The following is a 26,610-nucleotide window of genomic DNA, read 5'->3' as shown; positions in this document are numbered from 1 at the left end:
AGCAGAGGGTGCAGTGGGGGATGGGCAGTGCCTGGTGCAATGGGGAGGGCAATGAGGGGGAGGGGTGGGCAGTGACCAGTGCAGTCCCAGGTGCAGTGCAGGGTGCAGAGCCCACTGCAGGAGGGGCAGTGAGGGGAGGGGCAATGCAGGGGGGCTGGGCAGTACGCGGGGAGTGGGGGAGGGGCAATGCAGGGGCAGTACCCGGGACAGCGGGGGAGGGGGGGGACAGCGCCCAGCACACGGAGGCGAGCGCAGCTTCCAACGCCCCCCTTGCCCAGCTCCCCTTCCCCTCGCTGATTGGCTGAAGAAGCTGTCCGTCTTTGGGGCTGCTGCCACTCACCGGGCAGAATGCCGCCCCCGCCCCTCAGCCCCAGCACTGATTGGCGGGTTGGGAGTGGAGCCCCGCCCAGCGCCTACGGCAGCGCGGGGGACCCAAGAGGCCGCCGCCGCAGCAGCAGCGCGGAGACCCAGCTGGACACCAGTGCGGGGCCGAGCCGGTGAGTGCGGCGCTTCGCTGGGGGAGGGGAGACTAGAGCCCCGCCCTTGGGGGGGATCCCCCCGGCTGCTCCCCTCCCCCCAGCCCCGAATGGGGGGTCCCCCCCGGCTGCCCCGCCCCCCATGCTTGTGGGGTCCCCCCTGGCTGTCCCCAGCCCCGAATGGGGGGGTCCCCCCGGCTGCTCCCCTCCCCCCCCCAGTACCGGATTGGGGAGGTGCTGGCTGCCCCCATTGCTGGAGGGGAAGAGCCCCCGGCCGGGGGTAGCTGCCCCCTAGCTGCAGAGGAGCTGGGTGAGTAACTGCCCCCGGGCTCAGGTGTAACCACAGCCCCTCTGGGGAATGGGGGGGTAACAGTCTGGTCCTCTTCCCCCTCCCACTGCAGCGCCCTGTGGGGCTCAGAGCCCCTGACCAGCATGGGGGGGGGCAGCAGCCTGCTGTGGGGTACCCTCCTCACTGGCCCAGCAGCCCCAGCTGTCACCTAGGGCCCTGCCGGGACAGCCCCCTTGCTCACCAGGAGGCTGGTGCCCAGCTCCCATCTCGGCTCAGCTGGGGCCCAGCGGGTGCTAAGGGCCGAGAGGGGGAGCAGCACCCACAGGGATCTGATACCGTCGTGGGAAGCCCCTGCTCCGTGGGTGGGGGAGTTGCACCCGTCCCAGCACTCTGCTGTCAGGGGAAAACCTGAAACCTTCTCACTTCCATTCCTGAGTTACGTGGGACCCTGAAGTATGAGTTAGGGGTGTTCCTGGTGTGCCCATTTCCCTCCCTCATTATGGGAGGAGATCTCCCCTGCCCCCCATGAATTAGCTCTGTGATATTGTGTAAATATTCCTTTGACCTTCCTTCGTTGGTGCCCCTGTGTTAGGGGACAGAGCTGACTTGTGGGTCAGAGGGATCAGGTCACTGGCTCTGTCAGCCTGGAGCATGCACGCTCCGATCTGTTTGATATTGTCTTTCTGCTTGTGGTAAAGCATCTTAGTGTGCATTTGGGGGACACTTTGCAATGTTTCCCACCCACCCTCTCTTCCCTCTCTTTTTGTCTTTGGGTCAATGATCAGGTGATAAGCTGCATAGAATTTTTTAACTTCCTGTCAAATTTGGCAATAGAAGGGTAAAGCTGAGTTACTGTGCTGGTCAGTTGGCCAACAACTAGGAATAATTTCTTAGTGGACTTCTCAGATGGAATGTGTTAAGAGGAGATATTGAGCAAATGTATTGACTTGATATAATTCTGTTTTCTCTTCCCTTCCCCCATGGTCTTCTGATGGTAAAAGGCCTACTTGCTATTCCTGTTCTTGCCACCATCAAGTTTCTGCACAAACAATATGTGTTCAAGGGGCACAGTTTCCCTGTGAATGTCACGTTTAACACTTTAAAACCAAATCTGAAAATATAATACATTAGATACAGAAATATTCTGCATCAGGCATCTGTTCCTTAAATATGATCACCTTAAGGCTCTGTTCAAGCCAAATATTCCTTCAGATATGTGTTTCCAGACCACTAGATGAGTGCATTTTTGTAAGCTGAAATAAATGTGGGAAGAATATGGGGCTGAAAATTGTTGCTCAGGGATAGATACTGGAGGGTTAGAAAGTAACACATGGTGTACTGAGCGCTCTGAATCTCTCCTCCCTTATCCCACTCTAGTTTAGCCACTTCCCTGGCTCTGCCTCCAAACATGGAAGTGGGAAAACATGCTCAAACTAGTCTTAAAGGTGGAAAAAACAAAACAAAAAAACCAGGATATGCTGGAAAGGGTCATGTAAGTTAATCAGTGCCGTTTTATGCTTCTGCGGAATATGCCAGGTACTACAGTAAAGGTGTAGTAATTACTGCTATTATTATAAAATGTCAAGCTTATAGACAATTGCTCTCTTGGGTAGTGCTGAGGGTTTAATGAGGTAACTGCATTCATTAACTTCGTTGCCAACAGGAATATGCTAGTCAGCTAGCTAAAAAATGTGGGTTGAAGTTCATCTTCACTTGGAAGATAAGGTTGCATCCTTGTGCTTCACAATCTGTTAATATGCAAGGCTTTTTCTGGAGATTGTTTGGCCCTGGGGTGTTTGTGTGGTTGGTAAATTTGGAATGTTTTGGAAACATGCCTTTTTTTAATGGCTGAAGTGATGAGGGTAACCCGAGGTATCTGTAGTCAGTGGTGTTACAAAATAACAGAGAAGAGAGCCTCTATTGTAAGGGTTTCTAGAGGGCTGGTATGACTCACCCACAATCTAAAAATGAATGCAGTTAAAAATGACCCGATTGTTAAACATAGAAATTAGGCCAAAATTTTCCTAAGTGGCACTGAATTTAGGTGCCTGGTTTGAAACACCAGAGCTCGATTGGCTGAGGCACAGAGTAGCTGCACATCTCATTGACTTCAGCTGGAATTGTGGGTGCTTGGCATTTTTCTGGAAACCAGCCATTCACACTGAAAACGTCCCCGTCCCCCCCAAGTCTCTCGCAATCCGATCTCCCTCAGTATTCCCCTTTACTTCAGCAGGAACTCTGTCTCTAGAATGACTAGGTCCTTGGGGCAGAGAGAGCACCAGCTTTGAGGTCTTGCTGGCCCCAGGCCGGTTTCGCAGCCTCTGCCACAGTAACATCTCTACACTGCAGAGCTGTTCACAAAAGCTGTACGTTGACTTAGTCAGGGCCAGGGTGTTTCATAGATGTACTGTACCCGGCATGCTGACTTTAAGGGGGTAAGGAAAATACAATGTCAGGTGGCCAGTGCTGATTTGAAAGGAGTGTATTGTTACGTCTTGAAGCAGATTACCATGGGCTTAGTACGGACCAGGTCAAACAAATTTAATGTTCGGAAAGGTCCAGGAACCAGTCACCTTTCCCTTGGTAATTCTGCTGCTAAATATACCCAACCGACCAACCCTTTAGATGTGTATATCTCTCATGTAAAACTGGCACTAATACCTTAATGCTGATGTAGTGCTTTCCTTCTTCAAATGGCTGTAGAAATATTAATTGTTGCAATTCTGCAGGCAACAGAAAGTATTTCCCCCGCTTTGCAGAGGGGATGAGCAGAAACACAGTTTGTGCAACTTGGAGTAAGTTGTTTAACCCCCAAACCCAGGCTGATTTAGTTTAGACTTCTGGAGTTCCTTGCTCCCACATCTGCTCTTAATCTTGCTGTCATGCACGACTGTCAAAATATGATTTGCCATTATGTCAAATTTTGGGCCTACCAAGCTGGATGTATCTTAACAGCGTTGTACAAGGTGCTTTGGTTAGGCAGGACGGATGCTTACGTTCATGGTAGCAACTTAATATAAGGTTTGCAATAGCACAATTAAAACAAACTGAAATAATTGGATACTTCCAGCTAAAGTTCAGACTATGCATGCAACGTGAAATAGCATCACTGTTGAGAAATAAGAAAAATAATGTTTTTGTTAAGGCCCATCCACTTCAGTTTTGGTTTAATGAGGTAAGACTGAGTTAATGTTTTATCTTGAGCTCTGACACACACAAATAAATGTGGGTTTTAGGGCAGAGGCTATAATGATCAAAGCTGTTGCACTGAAATAGCTCCTGATGAAGATTGCAGGTATTCAGACTAGCAATGCTGGTATTCCAATAAGTAACAGTAAGGAAAGGGGGAAACACTTTGCTTATAGCTATTTTGGGATCTGCTTGTTTAGTCCCTCCACGCCAGACTCTGTCTAAACCTTGCAGATTCTTTCTGCATCGTATCTTTAAGATACGACTTTTCCTTTCCATCCACTCAGATAAAATTCTCATTCGGATTCTCAGCATCTCACAGCTTGATCGCTGCTATGTTCAGAATGCTGCTGCCAAGATTATTCTCCTAGCCCGTTGCTTTGGCCATGTCTCCCCTCTCTTTGCACCCCTCCATTGGCTCCCCCTTCTCCATTGGTTCAAACCATAAGCTGCTTGTCTTCACTTTCAAAGCCCTTCATAGCCTGTCCCCAAGCTCCCTGTCATCTCTCGGTCACTATCAAAATGTTGGCTCCTGCCTCCAGTCAGTCCATGATGGCCGCCTGCATCATCCCCCTGTTAAATTTTTAAACGAGCACCGTTGTGCTTTCTCCCAAAGGCCACATAGCCATGTTCTAAGCCATTTTAATTGGAATTGAGCTAAGCCTAGCCCACCAAGTATCATTTATATTACTGTGGGAACCCTAGTGATGGACCAGGTAAAAAGCAAGGGTAGGCAGAGCTTTTGTGTTAGGATGAGATCGTGCCTATCAACCACATGTCACTCTTGTAACATTTGCTAGCCTGTATCCTCCCTCTGTGCCGTCACTGCAGGGCCGGCTCCAGGCACCAGCTTCTCAAGCAAGTGCTTGGGGCGGCCGCTCCGGAGAGGGGCGGCACGTCCAGGTATTCGGCGGCAATTCGGCGGACGGTCCCTCACTCTGCCTGGGAGCGAAGGACGTCCCGCCAAATTGCTGCCGCAGATCGCGATCGCGGCTTTTGTTTTGTTTTGGCTGCTTGGGGCGGCCAAAACCCTGGAGCCGGCCCTGCGTCACTGCTCACCCTAACAAACCCTCTGCCTCCCCCCGGCTCGGGGCTTGGTGCCTCTTTCCCTTTCTGTCTCTGGAACTGCAGCCCATGGGCCAACAGCCTCCATCTCCTCCCCAAAACTCCTCTTTCCAGGCTAGCTTTCTGCTGCCTCCGTTCCCATCCCTCTGCTCGTACCTGGCTTCATGCTTAATTCACTAGCAGAGATTTGATGCTGACAAGATAAATGTGAAACAAATGGATCCCGTGACTTTCCCCCTCTCATTTCGCTCCTTCTCCCCCCCAATGTCTTTTAGCTTTTGCCCTCCTTGCATTGCATGTAAGCTCTGCAGGGCAAGGGGTTTGTTGACTTATGCTGCAAAGCACCAGGCGTGCCTCTGGAGTTGTAAAACCTCATTTGTTTTGTGGTAATGATTCAGGGTATGGTGAGTGAGTGACCCTGGCATTACATCTGTTGGCAGCTCTGCGTCATAGCTGCCTCATGTCACCTGTGTTCTTGTCTCTGCCTTCTGCAAAGGAAATACCCTGCATTAGGGTGCCAGGCAGGGGTGACAGAAACTCTCTCTCAAACTGGGGGGGGGGCATTGGCACCCAGACTGTGGCCCTGCTCCCACATTGCCCCTCTCCCCCAAGACCCTGCCCCTCGCTCACTCCTTTCCAGCACCCCCTGTCGCTCACCCGTACAATCGGTAAAAAGTGATGGGGCCATGGCCCCCAGATCCCCCCCCCCCCCGTTCCAGTGCCCCTGGTGGCAGGGGTGTTTGGCTGGAAAATCAACCAGTGGGAAGGTTGCATTTGCCTGACCAGAGTGTTGCAGACTTCTGGATGCCTTCCTTTTTCTCTCATTTTCAGCGGTGATAGTTGTCTGAGAAAGGAGGGTGCTCCAGTAGAAATGGTGTACTTCCTCCCCTTGATAGTCTGGCTCCTCAGATTTCCCTAATCCAGTCGTTTCTCCCGCTCCCAGTTCAACAGGGTTGCTTATTTGTCTTGCAGCCAAGAAGTGGTCTCCAGTCTTCGGCTATAGCAGGTATTGTGAGGAGTTCCCCGCTGCACTTTAGAGAATCGGTTGTGGTCGCTGAAGTTGCCAAGCTTTTCCGTTTTGTGGAACAGGCATTCTGAGCTGTGGGGCCTGGCCAGCACTGATTAGCGCAGTTGGCTTAATTACTAGGCTTTTTAAATAACCGTTCCCCAATGGCCAGTGGCTTTCTCTCGGTTCAAGCTAGATAGTCTAAAAACCATGTAAGGAATTTGTATTTCCTTTCTCATATGTCATTGTGCTGGTTGTCTCTTTGGCTGTAGGGGAAAACAAGCAGCATTTGCCTGTACTTTGGAACTGGGAAAACATGTTGAACTTGAAGATATGTTTCTGGTAACAAAAGATCCATTCAGTGATTTATTAACGAGTCACTGAAGAGTGCATTAATGTTGTGCTAAAAAACATCCGTGCAAACTGCTAAAAGGATGGAATTCCATGAACTTTTCAGGCCTTATGCGTCAGGGTCAAGTTTGTACATAAATCTGTGTTTGGACTGATGCTGCAGTCCAAGTCTATGGAGTGAGCTTTCTCAGAACTGGCTTGACAAATGTGAAAATCAATGAGGCTTTCACACGTTCCTTGTGTGGTCGAGGCGCAGCGCTGTGAGAGAGCTCTCCCAGCGCTCTAAAAAACCCACCTCCATGAGGGGTGCAGCTCCCAGCGCTCTAAAAAACCCACCTCCATGAGGGGTGCAGCTCCCAGCGCTGGTGCACGGTCTACACTGGCACTTTACAGCACTGCAACTTGCTGTGCTCAGGGGGGTGTTTTTTCCTGTTGTGTTCAGTGCTTTATCCTCATGTAAGGGGATGAGCTCCCCTCCTTGAGAAGCTTACAGTCTGAAAAACTACTGCCAAGGGCTGGGAGAAGAGGAGATGCAAACATGATACTTCTAGTAAAGACAGGGGTTGGTCCCAGTGTATTGGTTGAATTTTAACAAAGGCAAAATAGCTCATGGCAGACTATTGTAGTCGATGGCGCCTGTAGCCGAGCTTTTCCAAGATGGTTTCTAGCGTATTTCATCTGCATAATGCAAGCACAGGCCACGAGTTAAACATTGTCCTCAACAGCCAACACCTGCAGCATGATCCAACCCCAGTTTACTTTGGTGTGACGTTGGATAGGTCATTAACGTTCTGCAACCACTTGAGGAAGATGGCAGCCCTTGGAACAACCTGCTCAGAAAATTGACTGGCTCAACCTAGGGTATGAGCGCCCGGACGCGTAGAACATCAGCCTTCGCTGTTCAAGAGCAGGGTAGTGTTCTCTTGTCTGGTGTCGCTCATCTCACAGGAGGCTGGTCGATGTAGAGCTTAACAAACCCATGTGTATTGTTACCAGGACTTTATGGGCAACTCCATTGCCATGGCGACCAATACTTGGTAACATAGCACCGCCCCATATTTGCCGTGAGAAGGCCTCTGTCATGGTGCTGGCCAAGATCCATGAGAACAACTATCTGTCTTCGTACACTGACCTCTTCAACCACCTGCCAGCTCACCTGTCTTCTAGATGCCCTTTATGGTCACTTATGCCACAACACAACATGATGGTGGAATCTGCTTGGCACAACGAGTGGTCACTGGCAACCATCATTAATCACACTCTCATCACAGACCCAACCATCTGTCAACCATGTTTTGATCTGCCAAGGTACCCGTGGTCATCTTTGACCCAGTTTCGGACAGGGCAGCTGTGCGGCCAATCTCTTTCAATGGGGTTTTTTCTAATGACCTGCAATGCAGCTGTGGTCAACTTCAGACTGTCTTATATTCTTGACAAGTGCTGAGCTAACATAGGCAGTTACCTCCTGCCTCCTAAATTCCTCTGCAGCTTCAGTTGAATGCAGTATTGATCATTTCTTGATATAAGCTAATACGGAGCCCATAGGAAACGCGTTGGTCTGCGTGTGGTACCGGCATCTCGGTAGTGGGTAAAGTTAATCTGTGTCTATGGATATAAATGTATAAAGTACTTTGCAATTCTTGGGGATGAATGGCATGTTGTAGGTGTGAATTATTAGTCTCCATTTTATGCTGTGAATTTGTGTAGGGAAAAACTAGCAGTAATTTCATTCCAATCTCCCTTTGTCACTGGTCATCGACTTCTGAGTTTTAAATATAGAATGAAATGCCTGCCAGGCCCCTGCATGTCTTGTGCCTGTTACTCTTAATAGCTGTTTACCACCTTCAGACCTGCTTTTCTTCAATCACTGCAACTACTAAAGATCAATCACAACTGTATTTCTGGGTGTTCATAGCAGATTTCTTGTGGCACAAAGCCACAGGAACTCTTAACTGCTGGAAACATGCAAGTAACTTGAAATGCACTGCTTGTCTTGCCGCTCTTGTGAAGTGGAATGTATGCACATGGGACTCATGCCTCCATTGGCAGGAGCAGTGTGGCTAGGCCACTACCTGTCAGTCAGAACTCTGCGTCCAGTGTTCTGAACCATTTCCATAGTCACCAGTGGCATTCTCCAAGCTGAAAGCAAATGTTTCTTAGAAAATAACCACAGCTGACATGCAGCTAGCTGACACTGCTCAGTGTTTGCTTTGTAATATCTCTGCCATTCACACTGGAGTAATTGACATTCTGTTAGAAATGTTCGTGTCCTGCAATGGATCTAAATTCCCGTGGGGATTTTTAGGGCAAGTGTGTTTTGGCAATGACAGGCTGCAAGCCAGTTTGCGTGTGCTGGATGCCTGGTCTTCTGCTATGTTCTGACCACAGTAGTAAATCTGTAAACTGGAATGACAAGGTCTGCTTTTATGATTGCCAGGGTGTCCGAGTGCTTAAGAGCAGCTGGGCACTGCAAAATCTGTGCACCGCATCAGAACAGCTGCATTAGTGAAGCAGTGAATAGATATCCATGCAATGTGAGTGTCTTTGTGATCAGTTCAGGATTAGCTCTTGCCAGGGGCCAAGAACAGGAAAGGAGGTAACTGGGTGACCAGCTAAGGATTTCATGTGTACTGTAGATCACATTATATCAAGTCAAACTATTTGTAAGTTTAATTGAGAAGTCAGTTTAAAGGGAGACTCATAGTAACCTGCAGTGTAACTCTGTTACTTGATTTCCTTATCCAGAGAACTCAGGCTTAACCCTTCCTGTCACCAATTATTGCAATGTGCATGGTATCTTGGTTAATCCATCTTTATGTGATGAGTTGTGGTATAAGTTTGAAGTCTTTAAAGAATTTTAATGAAAGAGCTGCCGATGCCTTAGGGTCCATGCCACAGCCCGTGAAAACGCAGCGATTCGTAAAGCTCGTGATCGTGTTCCCTTAGGGCTCAGTCTGGGCAATGAACTAAATTCTTCCTTGTGCAACATCTCACCCAGTGAGTTGTCTGCATTATTTGAAGAACTTGACTCTGTTTTGCTCTTCCTTTAATCAGGGAGAGCTACCAAAGCTAGCTTTTAAGAAAGCAGAACACCTGACCTGTTGAAGGGTTAATTTTACAACTTAATTAATCTGGAGGCTGCAGTTTGCTCAAATACTCAAGGAGCAGAGCTAAAGAGATAAGTCAACCAGTGCTGCTTAATTTTTTAACATCCATAGACTATACTGTGCATCCAGTAAGGGACATGGGGCAGACCGTTCATTTTAGCTCACCTAAATATTTCTGCATTTACTAAAATACATTTAGGATGCCTACAAAGAATCTAGATATGTGGCTCGTAAGATAGCCAGGTGACACACTTGTCTGTAGCACATGCATGTGGATAAATGTGACTAAGAACCAACTTCTTTTGAGGGTGCGCAGTGAAAATATATCATGCATTTGATTGCTGACTAATGATGCAGAATCCTAATGAGGTAAATTACACCTTCCATCTGGCTAGAACAGAGAAATTTCTCCTCTTCTGTTCCTTGAAAAAGGAGAGTGGGTTTCACAGGATTTTAAATTGGTAGCTGTCATGATCTCTCTTTGACACTCCAGCAGGCCGTCTAGAATCTTGTTACGAAGCCACAGTGTGTGTGTTACTCACTAAATTTATTCAGTCTTGAAGCCCACCTTGGCCAAAAGTGTTGCTTTCAGATTATAAATTCTCCTGGCCAGGGAATGTCTTCTCATTACCAATCTGTGCAGCCCCTAGCACAGTGGGGACCCTGGTCCTTGTTTGGGGCCCTATGTGCTACTGCAGCATAAATAACACACAACCATGCTGTGTAAAGTACAGCCAGCTTGCATTTGCCCACTTTCTGTTACTCCGCTAACCCTGGCCGAATCTGTTTAATGCACAGTGCTGCACAAGACACACAGGGACTGCAAATATGGCACCGAGTAGTTCTACATTTGTAGAGCAAATAGGACTAAAAATAGTAAACACTGCTGTGTCCTGAACCTGTGGAGACTTAGACATGTGCTTCAGTTATGCATGTGAGTAGTCTCCTTGAAGTCGCTGGGACTGTCGATGATAAGGTTTTGCAGGATCGGGGCCTTGACCAGTGAATAAGGCTGTCTTTGAGAACACAGTTGAATAAGGTGATGCCACCTAGCAGTCTGCTTGGGCCTAACTTTTAGGCCTGACCTGGACACAAGCCCTCCCGACCCGAGCCCTGGCGGGTCGGTGGAGTCGTTTTCTGACCTGACGCTGAGTCAGCACCTCCACCACGTGCCCGCGGGGTTGGTGTGGCAGCGGCTGTGTGCCCGTTCCTGCCGGCCCCTGCTGCCCTGTGGGCTGTGGAGTGAGAGGCGCTGCGTCTCCTCGGCGCACACGCTCCCCAGCGCAGGAGGTGGTGGGGGCTGGCAGCAGCAGGGCACGCAGATGACACTGCGTGGACTCCATGAGCAGGAGGAGGGGCGCTGACCTGAGCCGGAGAGGGTCTGTTTGTTTTCCCAGTTCACCAGATCCCAGACCTAACACTTGTAGTCGGGTTACAGGGCTCTAACGCCGTAATTACAGATGTACGCACCCAGGCTACTGGAATCCTTTGTGTACCTGTGTTTAAAAAACCTCTGGGTTACATCCCTTCTCGTCATCTTTGTCTAGAACCTGGTTTTAAAGCAAATTATGGACCCTTCAGCATGAGTTTCATTGACAAGTCTTTATCCTCAGTGGACCTGGGATCGGTATTTTGGCCTGTGCTTCTTTGGCGCTCTCCTTCCTAGGAGAGAGATCACTTGATCATTACTGGCTAGGTTCACCCCTCTGGGGCACCTGCCATTGGCCGCTGTCGGCAGACCGGATACTAGGCTGGATGGACCTTTGGTCTGACCCAGTCTGGCCATTCTTTTGTTTTTATTAGTTACCTTAGCTGAGCTCATGAAAGACACTGTCTTTGCCCGTGGTTTTCACTCTTTTATGATTTCTTTTGGGAAACAGGGAGCAGGGCAACCAATAACTAGACACAAGGCACGTGGGAAATTAAGACTGTTCTGCAAAGCAACACTAGTTGAATAAAGTTTTCCCTTCTAGCTGCTTTGTTACAGCATGTGACTGGCACCATGGTCTTTATCCCCATGAAAATATCCATCTGCGTCATGTGATGTGATTGTGTCTTTATAGAACCTCTGCAATGCAAATATTCCTGTTGCTTGTTGTTCGCATCATGCTTTGGACTACTAAGTATCTCTTTCATTAAAATTTTGACTCCTTACCCTCTGGGCAGCATCTTAGACTATCAGGGTTGGAAGGGACCTCAGGAGGTATCTAGTCCAACCCCCTACTCAAAGCAGGGCCAATCCCCAGACAGACTTTTTACCCAGTTCCCTAAATGGCCCCCTCAAGGATTGAACTCACAACCCTGGGTTTAAGCAAGTCAATGCTCAAACCACTGAGCTATCCCTCCCCCCTCTTGAGAACTTTCATTTTAAAAGAGGAGCTCTAAGGAGTTGTAAACATCCTTCCCAGAGCTCTATCAAACAGGTAGCGTCTGGTGCTGAAGATACTCAGGGCTGTTTCTTCCCGAGAAGTGAGCGCATGGGTCATGCATAGCTTCCTGACGAACACATCGGTCATGCATGATTACAGACCAAGCTCCTCTGTGTCTCACTTTACATTAGTGTTGCTGCAGTGACCAAGGGATTTTTGGAAGTGTTTTATGGCCATGATGTGATAAAATAGCACAATAAGAATTTATGAAAGGCACCGAACAAGCAAAGAACATTTAGGTCTAATTGAGAGAGCCTCGCAACACTCTCTCCAATGGGCCAGCTGGTGTGCCTCCCCTTCCCCGTGTATAGAACAAGGGCAAAGGTGAAATGATTTGCCTAAGGGGCCACAGTGAGCGTGGCAGAGCTGGGACTGGGATCCCTCTGCAATGGAGACTAACAAAATGGGACAACTTGAGGTCTCCTCATGTTGGAGCAGTCGTGCCCCTAGGAAAGCTCTGACCCACTCGTGAAGAGGTCTAGTGTAACTTGCTGGCTCAGATAAAAGCTGCTTGCTTAGAATTTTTAAATGTAACCTTGAATCTCTTTCATTGTGGAGAAAATATAAAACTCAGAGTATAAGAGCTGCGATGCTGATAGACGGTTAGGAATTGAAATGACGATTTTGTTTCATATTTCAGGTCTTTATCTGCGGTATCACCGTGCTTCTGTCGCAAAGGTTTGGGCGACCCTTCCCTTCATGAGACAGTTGGAGAGCATATATCAAAGTGAGAAAAACCTTCTGTGTTAAACGAGCTGCCATGCACACAGGCTTGAAACTAGTGTGAATAAACGAAATTCTGGAGACATTTATGTATTTATATTTATGCACTTCAATCATTGGCATTGTCCGAATAGTCTCTATGGCAGATATGATGCATTGGATCTATCCCTTTCCTAAAATAGCACCCGGCTGCTCAGGCCAGACTTCCTGAAGGTATTGCTGTGACCATTTTGTTTCCATTTTCCACGCATCGGTCTTACGTTTCAATGCGCCTTGTCCAATGTGCTCTAGAATCTCAGGCTGATTGGCAACTTGGATGCTTCACAGCAGACGCTAGAATAAAACCGTCTAGTATCTGATTCTTCGCTCCTGGAAATTATGCATGTTTTGATCTCGTCCTCGAGAGCTGGGATGTTAGAAGTGGCCATAGCAGAAATACATTCTAGAGGAGAGATGCAATAGACTATTTTAAAGACTCCCTAGCAAGAGTAATACAATTTACTACTGAAATCCTTTGTGGGAAGAAGTAGAACAGACACAATTAATAGGAGGATGTCAATGACACACATGCCAGATGGCACCAAAGACAAAAATAAATACAGGGAATGAATCTAGAAATCTCCTTTTGAACTTGTTTTTTTTCCCTCTCTTTTGGTTCTTAGAACAGTTGAAATGCTGTGGTGCCTCTTCTGGGAATTTGTCCTTTCGAACCTTCAGTACCAGTTGTAGTCTTAATCTGTAACATTAGCAAGCATAACGACTAGTATTTTGTTTCCCTCCTATTAAAATATTAAGGAATAAAGATGCAATTATTATGTATTTCCACTGAAGTCAAATAGATGCTCTTGGAGCATGGATCTGTTACGCTGTCAATGGCTCCAAAGATTGAAGGTCCAAAACACATCAGTGAAGGCCCAGGAAAGAATCAATCCGATTCCAAAAGTGAAATTCATGTTTTCTAGTCTTACAGGGGAATCTGAGTTCTAACAGCCCAGTAGTTAACTACAGGGAAACCACACGCTGAAGGGAACATTAGAAATCGGCTGCTAAGCAGAAGCTGGCTGGTTTGGAAACCTTTTGGGGTACTTTTAAAGTGGTGGTTGAAGACGGGTTTGACAGTTGGAGGTGGCCACACTGCAGATCATGTTGTGTACTCCAGTGTAAACTGGTAACAATACCCACGTGTTCATTTCTACTCTCACCTAACCACTGCTTTGGTGTGTTTGGTATTAAAATTTAGGAGCCACAACTCTTCTGCCTAGGAAGCACGACTGGTATGGGTAATGGTGTGAAGGAAGGTCGAGTGGATTTAAAACAGAATGGCGTGGAGCCAATTGTACCCGGCCATGTTCTATCTGAGGTAAGAGCGGGGAGGGGTGTGGGTGTGATGGATTCGCAGGGGGAGGAGGGGAGATTTGGTTTGGCTGCTACTCCAAAAAGGAAAAGCAAACAGCATCTGACTTGGGGAGCCCTGAAGCAGCTGCAGTGCTTACACGTATTATGCCATGCAACAGTGGCTTTCATTGAAGATTTCAAAGCACTTTACAAACATCAATTAAATGCGTCCAGTCTCCTGCCCATCCTTTGGGAGGTAGATGGGTATCCCACTGAGTCACCTAGAACTTGTTCCTTGTCCAAGGTTGTGTATTTGGTAGCAGAGCTGGGAATAGAAGCCACAAGTCTTGATTTCCTGCCTTTGCTCTAATAACCAGCATCTCCTCTGTCTGCCTTAGGTCAGCGTGTTTGCTGTGTTGTATCAGTAGTTATGAAGCTGCTGTTGTAAAAATAGGAAAAGTATTTCAATTATTGAATAGGAAACAATATAAATGGAATCAGTGGATTTTAAATTCCATGTGAAGGTCAAACCATCTGTCCCCAATGTCCTTTTTACAAATGTAGTGTTCAGCCTGGTGTACCTAAGGGGCAAAGTGAAACTCACAAGAACCTGTCTTTCCTTTATTATAATCTGGGGAAGAGAGGAGCAAACTCTGGTATGTATGAGTTTGTCCCTGGCTGGCATCAGGACAATAATTGGGAAGCAAGTGTAGCAGATTTTTTTAAATGCAGTTCTAAGGAACAAAAGTGACTCTCTGAGAATGAGCCAGTGCAGGGAGTAGTTGCCTGCTCCCAACCTTCCTGGGTTAGTCCCTGTATAGGTCGGAATTCGTGAGACTCCACAGCATCACTTAGAACAAGCCACCCAGTTTTGCCAACTCCAACTCCTACTTGTCTGGGACTCTAGCAGGCTAAGGTTGGAAACGCTTCCTGAATTCTCCGGAGATTCTTCCATACAACGTGGCACTGTGCTGAACTGTTTAAATGGGGTTGGGAATGGGGTTTTTTTCCGGCTGCTCACTCTGTTCCTTGTCCCCGCCAAAGGCTCTGTGTTGGGCTGGTTTACCCTTTCTCCTGCCTTGGCTGGGATGTAGCTCAGTCTGGAGTCCATTTAAGATTGCTGTGGGGGGAGGAGGGGGGAGGGAGCCAGAGGGGGGCACTGTCCGCTCCCAGCCCTCTGGGCGCTGGGGCAGCACCTGGGCATCCTACCTATGTCAGCATGTGCTGCTGCCTTTGATACTGGGCTGACCCTGTGCAGAAGTCTCCTGGCAGACTGCTGTAAAGAACTCCACAAACGTTACCAAGGGCTGCGTGTGGCCGATACAGGACTCGCATAGAGAAGTAATTACGGCTTGTTTTCCCCTTAATTTATTTGTCCAGAACTTGGGCAGAAGTTGAGGCCCACTTTTGCCTGTGTCTAGAGTCAGGCAGGCCGAGGTCAGACGCTGACTACAATTGAGCAGTATTTTTGATCACGTAGCTTTTTAAAGATCTTTGGTTGGGGGGGAACAGAGTCAACGTTACCAAGGAGAACAGTCAAAATTGGGCAAATACTTCTGAGAAAAAAGAGTGCTTACCATACAAGACATGCCATGCAAACATAAACGGGTCTTTAGAAGCTAACATGGGCAAGGCTAATCTCTGCTTTCCTGACAGTCCGTTGCCTTCAATGTTTAACACTTTCACTTGCTTTCTGCGCCTGTATTATGGGAAGCAAACTGCACTCTCAATCTGAACCATGACAGGCATATAAGAAACCAAGCTATTTCCTTTGCAGTTACCTTGCAGGAGAAACTTGTCTTGCCGTACGCGTCTATGATGTTGGGGCCAGTTTGGAATAACGCTGTGGTGTCCCGGAAAGTGCAGGTTGAAAATAAAACAAGCAACTTGCTTTCAGGACTTAGCTTAAATCAGGAAGGGGCAGTGCTTTTCACTGTAATCTTAGCAGGGAGGGGATGCTTATGGGCATGACTTGGGGACTTTGTACCCTGCTAGCTAGTTTTAATCTTTATTCTTCAGGGGCCAGCTGAATTTCTGCTTTAGCGTAACTGGCATTTTGCGGGTTGTATTTGAGTTTCTGAAGCCCTGACATAGGTTTCCTTTTGTCCAAGTCTCTGTGAATAAAAGTCTTTACTAAAGACACTGAGCAGCAAAGAACTGCCAGTTGCTGTTTCCCACATGTTGAAATACTAGTTAAGTAAATGTACTCCCAAGAGCCCTGGGACAGCTGTACGAATGTCCCCACTGTGCCTGGCTTTTAGCCATAAACCGTTCACTCGCACACAGTTTTACCTGGGTTTATATGTGCTTTGAATCCAGGCTTCCTTACCTGGTGGGTGTATAGATTAGAGCCAGGACTTCACTTTAACACAGGCTCTAACCCATCTGTTTTGCAGGGTGGGTGCAGATTGTAACCTGTGTTCCAGAACCTGGGTGCCCGTAGCCCTCCGGGGGTTAGGAAGGACAGACAAATTCTCCCATAATGCACTAAGAAACCATTCATAGAGCAGCTTAGTGCAGCACTAGGAACCCTGAGACAGTTTTAGGATTTCTGGGGCTAACCGGGGTTAGTGCAGCGCCAGCAGGGATGCAGCTATACAGGTACGACTCGAGTGTTGCTTAGCAGCAGGACAGTCGCACCCAGTGTGGCTAACTCTGGTTCCCGTATCTCAGTGCCCAGACCTCTGCGGTGCAGGCACATGCTCAGACGCTGTGCACAGGAAAGTTGGTTTGCATCCCTGTCACCTAACTCTGTCCCTTCATTGAGCAATGTAACACGGTCTGTTTCTGTTTTTGTTTTTTTTTCCTAGGGGAGCCCGGAGAAAAGGAAAGTGATCCACTCCCTGATGTCTGGTGCATTGGCTGGTGCTGTTGCAAAAACAGCAGTGGCCCCGCTGGATAGGACAAAAATCATATTTCAAGGTGAATGCTGTGAGCCCTTGAGAAAGCAGCCAGCTTCTAAAAGAACAGAGTGCCTGTTCTCCCCTGCCAGCAGTGCAGCTGATCTGTGCTCTGACGTTTAGCTCTTCCTAAACCGGCAGAAAACCCTGCACGGCTTTGACAGGAGCACGGGACCTTTGTTTTCTGCTTGGGATACAAGTCCTGATCCCGAGAGGTGACAATCAGCCCAGATCTCACTTAGGATTAAGCCCATATGTCTAGATCCTACTCCTGTTGTCGTAGGATTTTCCCATTTACTTCCGTGGTGTAGGAATGAGCCCACTGTTCTCAGTGGAAGATGAGCGCAGCTTGTGAGTGTGGGTCTGGCAGGCCCTTATCGTCTGTGGGCGAGGGAGGGTCTGGAAACGTATAGCAACCATGCATTGTAAGGCGTTGCAGTTAAAACTGAAGGGGGGTGTGATGCCATTTTGAAGGCTTGGCGCAGTGGTTTGGGTTTCCATGTCTGGGCTTCATGGGACTGGTCAGGTTGGAGACATACATTGAAAAGTACAAAGGTGCTATTGGGCTTCTTAACCTCAGGGAATAGGGGAAGGAGGGAATGGGGACATGGTGACAATTAGAAGGCAGTAAATAGACACCTGGGGTTTCCTGTTAAAGGATGGGTAAGTAGAACGTGTTTACTGAAACTTACGTTATTTATTTGTACTGACAAATTAACTTGATCTAAAATTATTGTGGTTGCAAGTTAAATCAATTGTACAGTGTGCTTCAAGAGTCAATGAAGTAGAGTCCAAAATATCTGCCTTTATACTACAAATTCCTTTCACATCCCATATGCTAAATGTGCATAACTGAAAACCCAAGTTCAGCTGCTTTGACTAGAAAATCCTCATGCATTTGATCAGAACTGGGAGCATTTTTATCATCTGTCAGATTGCAGCTATGGGCTGATAAATCCCTGTTTCAGTGCAAGAACTACCCAGGAATATTAAATATTACAAGGGTGGGTGGGTGCGCAGTAGACTTTTAGAGAGGCCAAGGATTTAAATCTGGTTTGCGTCTCAGATTAAATGAGTTTTAGATTTAATCTAATCCTTAGTTGTGATTCATTTTGAGGCGATTTGACTTGATCATCAATATCTGCTTAGCAGAGGCCCCTATCTGGAATAGCAGGGGCTGCAGGACAGGACTGAAGTGCGTCAGCAGAGCTAATGTGGGTGGGTGGGGGAGAGTGCTGAGAACTAGGATACCCAGGGTGACTCTAGATTGGGATAGAGGTGCATTGGCAGGGTTGTGTGTAGCTTAGCGCCTGCCTGCACGGTCTACCTCACCGGAATGAGCCCTTCACTTCACCTGTTTAAGACTTTCAATAAGAGATCCAAATTTAGAGCTGAAGGGTGTAATGGGAACTGGAGAATAGGGGTGAGTTAGCAGCTATCTGTACAAATCAACATTAACTTGTCCAGGCCTATGTTTTATAGAAAGCCAAGTACTCTGTCCAGTTAAACTCTCTGCAGAAGAGGCAAATAATATGATTAGAAACTACCACTTCTGGCTAATCTCTTGGTATCCGGCAGAGTTTCCTTATCTCTCGCTGTCTGGGGGTTTTAGCTGGCAGTTGCTTCCAGCTGCCTGGATAGGAAAGCAGCCTTGGGCCATCTAGGCTACAAAAGTTACCTTGTGTGGCAGCCTGCTGTTGGGAGGGCAGAAATGCTGGTTCCACTGCAGTGGACATTTGCAGAAAACAATTTCAAGTTTCCAGATAGGCCTCAGCCGATGAAGGTTTCTTCCTCAGCAAGCATACAGCGCCTGCTAGTTACTGTATGGCTGCTCACAGATCCTGTGGCACATAAGCCGATCTCTCCGGTTAAGAGTTGAGCATATTTTAACAGATCCCTTCCACGCACAAGTTACAAATGGAGGCCACCATCCTGCACAGGGCAGGACTTCAACAGGACTCCATGCAGGAGGGAGGACCCCTGCCTGGAGCTCATTGCAAGACTGGGCGTAATTTCTTTTCTTGCATCTGTTCAAAGTTTTGGCCACATTCCTTTAACTGTGTGACGTGCAAGGTATTTGGAGATGAAATTCCAGGATGTTTAAATGCTCCGTTCCAATAACACTCCTATTGCAGGTATGAAACTGACTACAACAAGACAAACAACAAAAACTTGTTTCTTTAGCAATCCGGCACCTTCAGCAGTTGCTTTCCAGTTCCTGACAGATTTGTAATCCTTTCAAGGCCATGCAACAGTCACATGCAAACACGTTTTCACTATGTTGCTCCTTTATGCAACTCATGACTTTTAAGAAATAAAAACGGCTTGATAACAGTTTGCAGCTACTGTGGTGTCAGGTTCATCCCCATAGTTTTGACTCACTAAATTGCATGGCCCTCGGACTCTGTCTAGTTAAATGTGCAGCAAGTCCTCACACTAATGTTCTTCTCTTTTTCTTTTTTTTTAGTGTCTGCAAAAAGATTTTCTGCCAAGGTGAGGTGATGTCTGTCTCCTGTTGACCTAAAGGGTTTGATTAATGGCAGTAATAGTAATAAAAGTGCTCTCTGTTGTATTTAACTGTCTGGCTTGAATTTTATTAGCAGTGTTTATAGCGAGCTAGCAGAGAGGAAGAGATTTGTAACCGTGTAACTGATAACCTTGCCCCAAGGAGCACTGTCTTCATCATACCTGTGTACAGCACCGAGCCAAGTGCCAGCGTTATCCTCGTTCTGGGCCTAGAGGTGCTACTGCACTACAGATAATCAATTCTTCATCTGGTGGCACCCTGGGCTCCATCTTGCTGGGCACAATGCGATATTGTGTATTTCCCCCACCCAATGTTCTCACTCAACCAGCAGTGGAATTGTTTAAAAGATGATTGCACAGTTGAGTTTGGGCGGGCACCCCTCCCTGTGGTTTGTAGAGTGCTTTATGATGTATGTGCTAGGTTGATGCTACAAATAGTCTTTGCTAATATTTATAATCCTCCAAACCTTCTGCGTTGTAACGAGTCTATTGATTTGGGTTGAAAAGTGGTCTGTGCAGGCATCGCTCCAGCACTGGAAGAGGAAACTAAAAGGCATGTTGTCTTTAAACAGCTCTGAGCCCTTTGACTCTTCCCAGCTTTGCTTGTGTCAGATTCTCTTTTAAAAGACTCTTTTCCTATCCGAGAGACATTGATGCTCTAGTTCTGTGTATCCGGGGCACAGCCCAAAGGAGTGAATGTAAATAACGACGGTCTTCCCACCTCGTTGTGGTTGGGGGGCCAAGGGAAGCCATCTTGCTGGGACTTGCTTCCTCCTGCTGAAGACGTTCTGGCTCCATCCTAGGTGTCGAGTGGAAAGCGTGTCCTCCTCTCACCTTCGACCCCGTTCTCGTTTTCTGTTGCATGCAGGAAGCCTATAGGCTGATCTACCGCACCTACCTCAATGACGGCTTCTTGAGCCTGTGGCGCGGGAACTCTGCCACGATGGTCCGGGTGATCCCTTACGCTGCCATCCAGTTCTGTGCGCACGAAGAGTACAAGCAACTCCTGGGAAGCTACTACGGCTTTCATGGAAAGTAAGATGCTGCCTGTGTTGAGTCTTGTCCTAGGAGCAGAGTCTGACTGTTGGGGTGGGAGGAGTTGTGTGGACTGAAGGCCTGTGGGAATTAGGATTGTTATGTAGGTGACGGGTGCCTCTAGGCTGTGGGAACCTATTGCTTATCAGCAGATTGCTGTCCTGGTGGAGCGCCTTAGAGCGCCGTGGGGCAGGAGCTAAGCAGTGTGGGGTGTCCCTGCTGCCTAGAGTCTGGATTGTGTCCCAGACAGATTCCCTGTGGCTGATAAGATCCTGCCTTCTAGAGGGGTGAGCAAGGAGCGGCTCAGAGAGCATTGGGGGTTAGCACTCGGTGCCGCCAGGTGGGCAGTACGAAGTGTCTTTCCGCTGCCAAGAGAAGCAACGGGACGCAGTCTCCCCAGAGCGCTGAAAACCAAACCCCCTGCGCTTTAGTGCATGGCTGCTTGCTCCCTTCTCCGTGCGGGAGGGCAGATGGTGTCTGAAAGACCCGAATCAGGCTTGCTGCAGCCCCCAGCCTGTCAGCAGCACCACCCCCGCCCCCGAGTATAACTAGCTGCCGGAAGCCAGCTCAGGATAGCGGTGGGAGGAAGCCTAAGAAAAATTACCATCCTTATTCTGTGCAGATGTGATCTGTTTTGTTTTGTCTCCCTCTCGTTGTTAGAACATTGACTCCTTTACCCAGATTCATCGCTGGTTCGCTGGCAGGTACAACAGCTGCCATGTTAACCTACCCCTTGGACCTGGTGCGAGCCCGAATGGCTGTCACGCCGAAGGAGATGTAAGTGGCTAATGGGAATGGGTGTAAGCGCCCGGGATGGAGGTGGATGGTTTTGAAGCTCAAGCCTTGCTCTAAGCTTTTGGTGTAACTCTGGGTTTGGCGTGACAGCCTTGGGAATCGGCAAGTCTGATGTATGCAAGTGACCTGGGGGCCGCCGTTGGTCCAGTGGCCTTTCTTCTCCAGAAGGAGATTAATAGATTCCAAGGCCTCCTGTGTAACACAGGTCTGAGACTTCCCCACAAGGGTAATATTCAAATAGTGATCAGCTCACAAGTGAGAGGTCCCTTGTGTGCTGGCTTGGTCCAAAGAGTAGTGTCAAACTGGCCTCCTTCAGGAGAGGCCCAACCTGACGACCTCGGCTAGGTCAACAGGTCACGAACAAATGACCACAATAAAGCCATTGGAAAGAGCTGGCTCTTAAGCAAGTCCCTTCTGAGCTCCTCTGTCATACGTTCGGAACTGAACGTTGGACTTCTCCAGCCGAGCAAGCAGGTTAACTGTAGGTCCCCCAGCAAGGCAGGTTGGCAGCATTACCAATGGCCTTCCTGCGCAGGCAGTAATGTCTGGGGGTCTGTGTTTCGACAGGTACAGCAATATCCTCCACGTCTTCATCCGAATCTCTCGGGAGGAGGGGCTGAAGACCTTGTACAGGGGCTTTGCGCCCACTATCCTTGGGGTGATCCCGTACGCCGGACTTAGCTTCTTCACCTACGAGTCGCTGAAGAAACTGCATGCAGGTAAAGCGCGCTTTGCGTCGGGATGCTGACATCCTGGTGACGGGAGCTCAGGCTGGCAGCGTCTTGGAGCTTTAGCACTTGGTCATAAAGGGCTTAAAGTTGCCTCCCCTGTTCTGCACTGAAGGATGTCTCCTCTCTCCTCACCTCTATCGGACTGGGAAGCAGCAGGACGTGGTACATCATCCCCATTTTATAGCTGAATAAACTGACACTCAAGGGCTTGTGTAGGGACACACTGAGTCAGCTAGTGGAAAAGAATCCAGGATTCTGACACCCTCTCTGCTGTATTGGCCATTAGACCATGTAACTTTGTAGTCATGCAGTTACTCCAGGAAGCTATTTATACGCTGCCTCTTGCTCTCTCTTTCCCAGATCACAGTGGGAGAGCCCAGCCGTACCCCCTGGAACGTCTCGCGTTTGGTGCCTGCGCAGGCTTGATTGGCCAGTCGGCCTCCTACCCTCTGGACGTGGTGCGTCGGCGAATGCAGACGGCCGGGGTCACGGGACATGTGTATGGTTCCATCCTGCCCACCATGCGAGAGATTATAAGAGAAGAAGGACTAATCCGAGGCTTGTACAAAGGACTCAGCATGAACTGGGTCAAAGGTCCAATCGCAGTGGGAATAAGTTTCACAACCTTTGACCTTACCCAGATCCTTCTCCGTAAATTACAGCTCGGCACTAATATTGAAAGGTAGTGGCGTCATTCCCCAGTATAACAGGGGAGTACAGTGTAAGTGTGTATCTAGCAAACACTAGCATTGTCCCATTCGGTTAGTGCTACCCCCCCACTGCTGAGATTTTACTTTCTGTTCTTTTTTCTTTCTATTTTTTTAACAAGCCTCCGAGTTATTGCCAAGCCCAGACATGTAACTAACCTTCACTAAAATGGGTGAAGCGTCCCCCAGCGTCTCGGTGACAGCGGAGCTGCCTTCTCTAGGTAGCGGCCGCCTCCTTGTGTTTAACTCTTTTATACACACTAAGCTATTGCTGGCTTCTCTCCTGGGCTCAGTGGGTTGATGAGGTGGTGTGGATTATAGAAGAGGGGCTGCCATGCTGCCTGGATGGAGCTGGAAATCCGGGAGGGGAAAGGGGTTCCTGCTAGGCAGTTCTTAATGACTACACAATGGTAAGCACCCTGGCAAGCAGTGGTTCAGCGTGAGTCTGCAATGAACTGCACATGTGAGTGGAGAGGGTTAATAGTCTTTGAAATGGAACATCCAGGATTTAAGTTTTTATTTCAAAACAATTTTTTAACTCCAAAATTCGGAGGTGAGCTCGGGCAGGAAGTGTGGAAGTGTTCCTCCCTTCAGATAGCACTCGTTCTGGTTTTACTTTGTGTTCAACAAAACATCCCACCTCAGCAATGCCCCTCTCTAAAATCAGCAAAGACGGAGAGTTAGGAGATCAGTTTTCAATCTGGAATTCCTGTGCCTGGGGTCGTAAACTGGAGTCACTTGAAATAGTGGTGCTTTCAGGCTACTTTAAAAACCTCTCTATCCGGAGTTGCTGTATTTTTAAAAGCAGCATTTTCGGAAGGATTTATCAGCTTGCAGTATTAAGAGTGGGGAGTGTTACATACTCAAAGTTTAACCAATGATGTCTTTAATTATTGTGGTTGCTGCTTAAACTGCAATGTGAGAATAAACTCTGCGGGGGCACACCTATGAATAACCTTTCAAGGCGGCAGTTTTGAGTGGGTTCAGGCTGCTGGCCCTGCTTTGGAACCCCCTTGGTGCGCACACGCTCTGGCGGTCATGTCACCTCAGCTGATTAACTTTGATTCCAGTAGCTTATTCTTAGAATTGTGCTGGACCAACTTGGCTCGTAGAAAATAGACCCAGTTTGCCAAGAGTAACATAATTGTCGCCCATTGGGGATCGTGCCAGGTGTGCCAGTCCTTCCCAGCTGCAAGTGTGAAACGAACCCCAAGGGGATGCGCCCGCGGGGAAAGCCCCAGACTCAGAAATGGAACTGAGTCCTTCTGAGACATCTCTTCTCCCCCCCCCCCCCCACAACCCATTGTATTAAATGTGAGCACTGGTCTGAAGAGAGACTGGAACCCAGAAGTCCTGATGGGCTGCAGCCTTCAGCCACATAGCTCCTGGGGGTGCCCACTAGGATAGGAGTGAGAACAGTGCAGGGTGGTGAGATTTGTCTGTCCAGAAGCCTGGGGTGTCTGTACTAAAACCTCCAAGGCGAGAAAGAGACTCGAGGGCAGTGCCAGTGTCGAAGCGCTGGACCCAGAGGGGTGAAGAGGTGGGGTTGTTTTGTTGGCTCTGCAGCTAATTTAAAAACCTCTTTTAGCCAAACCTTTTCCCCCGACTTTCCTGACTGTTAGTCCAGCAGCAGACCTGATTTCAGTCTAACCATGTTAGCAGTGGTCTTTGGTTTCTTGAACAATAGGGTTCTTAAAATAACTGTGTGTGTTGTGTACGTTTTAAATAGCTGGTTTTCCCCCTGTTTGGATGTACAAGGGGGGAACCCAAAGCGCTTAATTCTTCTATTTTCTTGCATGAATTAAAACTTGTTCCAAATCTGCTATCCTGAAATGCGGGACCCTGAAGCTTCTCTAGTGTGCTGGGTAGGAGGGGGCAGTGCCACTGTGTGTAATGGAATAATGATCTTCGTTTTGGTCCAGGAATCTCCCAGGAGTCTGTTCTGTATCCCACAGAAAGGAGGCAAGCCCCATGTAAATCTCTTCTCTCTCCCCTCCCGTTTCTCTGGAATTGTTGACCATCTGACCCCAAATTGTGTGACTCTCTTTAAAACTAGAATAATTAGTAGTCGAACACTGTTCATTTGCATTTCCTTCTCTTCAGCTCCCCTCTACCATAATTGAGCGCCTTGGGTCCACCCCTGGCTGTTTGGGGCAGGCAGGCAGGTCTGATGGAGAATATCTAAACTGGCACAAGTGCAGGTTTGATGTTGGTTCCCAGAACAGTCCGGCAGCGGAACCCTCCTTGTCGAATGCAGTGGTGAGAGGTTTCATTTCAAATGAGGATTCGATACCAGGGATGTGTGTTCCTTTGGAAAGTCCTTGAGTATCGTTTGTCCAGTGTGATCCCTTCTCTGCTGGATGTGAAATGGCAGCTGCTCCCAGTGCCTGGCCTAGCTCTTTGGCTGTGTGAACTGGTGGTTGCCTGGGTGGAGAACACTGGGAAGGAGTCCTGAGGGCCAGGTAAGGGGCACTAGTGTGGGAAGCTGGGGAGGCTTTCCAGCAGTGGGTCAAGGCAGAACTTACCCATTTGCTGCTGCTGGGAGTCCTCCCTGATCCCCGGAGACCTGCCCCAAGCAGTCTTCTCCTGGTTCTCTGGAAACACATGGCTGCAGGACCTGAGAGTGCCAATACAGCCTGGGTGGGAAGACAGGCCAGCAGCAACCAAGGTGGAAGGCAGATCTCTGTGCGTGCAGAGGACTCTGGTGGGGAAAGGGGAATGCTGAGAAGCCTTGGCACCTGTGAGAGTTCACCATCAGTGGAAGTCATGGGGGTGACAGTCCCTGCAAAGCAGGCAGTGGAGTGGGAATATCCATTGATACTTTATGGTCATTTTTAGAAGCCCAGTCCAGCAGCTGGTCTGAGGAAATGATGGTACGTCTGGAACTTCACCTGACAGCCATTGGCCTGGCAGTGCTTAAGTATTACAGGTCTTGCACTGTGGTTGCTTTAACACAGAAGCAGTCAGTGCATTTCAGAAGAAACTTTTTTTTAACAAGAAGTGTGTGATAAATGGACTTTGCAGGGTAGCACCAATCTGAGAAGTCGGTGGGTACAGCATTGGTGGCAAAGGGGAAGCGAAACATTGGAGATCAGTAAAAGTTGCCTCGAAAACAGTAAATACCTGAATGTGGTTAACTCTGATCGTAGGGCTAATGTGGTATGTTTTGGGCTCAGTCCGTGGCTCAGAGCCGAAAATGGAAAAGGCTTTTTCATTGCAATGTCTGGTTCCTCTTACCCGCCCTGGACTCTTTCATGCAGTGTTATGCAGGTACTCTTGTTGCCTGTCTATGCGCAGAGCACAAATGCCTTTTGTAAAGATTTTTCTCATCCATTAATGTGTCAAACTTGACTGCTTTCCTTGGGTCTGGAGTTCTATTTTAATGCAGTGAAGACACTGTTATATAATGTTTATATATATATATATATTTTAAAATTTGTGCCAAGAGAGGAGTATATTTAATAAAAAATTAACTGACTTTCTGGATTCTCTTTGGGTGCGCGCCGTGTTGCACCTCTGCCACCAGGAGGCGCTGGTTGCACTCGCAATACGTATTGCAGGACAAAGCGGGGGGGCTCTCGTCTCTACCCAACAGAACTGGGGCCAGCGTTGAGAGGGTAAGAAAGTGGAAGCTGTAGCCACCAGCGTTGGGCCTGTTTCGCACCTGATTTTCAACAATGCCCAGCACCAGAAAAGCCCTCGACGCACTGAGCTCTTCTGAATCTAGTGCGGGCTCAGCCTGCACTAATCTCTTGACTCAGTCCTGTAGGAGGAGAGCTGTCTCCCTTTTCCCATATTGTCCAGCACGACGTGCACTTCAGGTGCTGCCTCTTACACACGGCAGACTCCCGCACCAGACACTGTTCCCTTGCTCATGTCGTCCAACCGGGAGAGCTTCCCTCAGTGGGTTTCGGGCGGCATCTTTGGCTTTCTCTGCTCCCAGATC

At 48.3% G+C, this 26,610-nt stretch overlaps 1 protein-coding gene across 2 annotated transcripts; it reads left to right on the top strand.

Moving 5' to 3' along the window:
* Positions 1-358: 358 nt before the first annotated feature.
* Positions 359-26,142, top strand: SLC25A42 (solute carrier family 25 member 42). Of its 2 annotated transcripts, none has more exons than XM_005278964.5 (9): positions 359-497; positions 12,553-12,639; positions 13,876-13,995; positions 16,781-16,892; positions 19,338-19,363; positions 20,265-20,431; positions 21,092-21,208; positions 21,794-21,945; positions 22,318-26,142. In XM_005278964.5, exons 3-9 carry the CDS (start codon positions 13,912-13,914, stop codon positions 22,641-22,643), a joined length of 984 nt encoding a protein of 327 aa, XP_005279021.1. In that variant the 5' UTR covers positions 359-497; positions 12,553-12,639; positions 13,876-13,911; the 3' UTR covers positions 22,644-26,142. The 2 variants fall into 2 exon arrangements, with proteins under 2 accessions (XP_005279021.1, XP_065434525.1); XM_065578453.1 differs by having other exon boundaries at positions 12,553-12,848.
* Positions 26,143-26,610: the final 468 nt, after the last annotated feature.

The sequence above is a fragment of the Chrysemys picta genome, chromosome 25, assembly GCF_011386835.1.
Source record: "Chrysemys picta bellii isolate R12L10 chromosome 25, ASM1138683v2, whole genome shotgun sequence".
In the NCBI taxonomy this organism is placed as follows: domain Eukaryota; kingdom Metazoa; phylum Chordata; order Testudines; family Emydidae; genus Chrysemys; species Chrysemys picta.
Note: the sequence above shows the minus strand (reverse complement) of the source record. Positions and strands in the feature narration are given on the sequence as shown.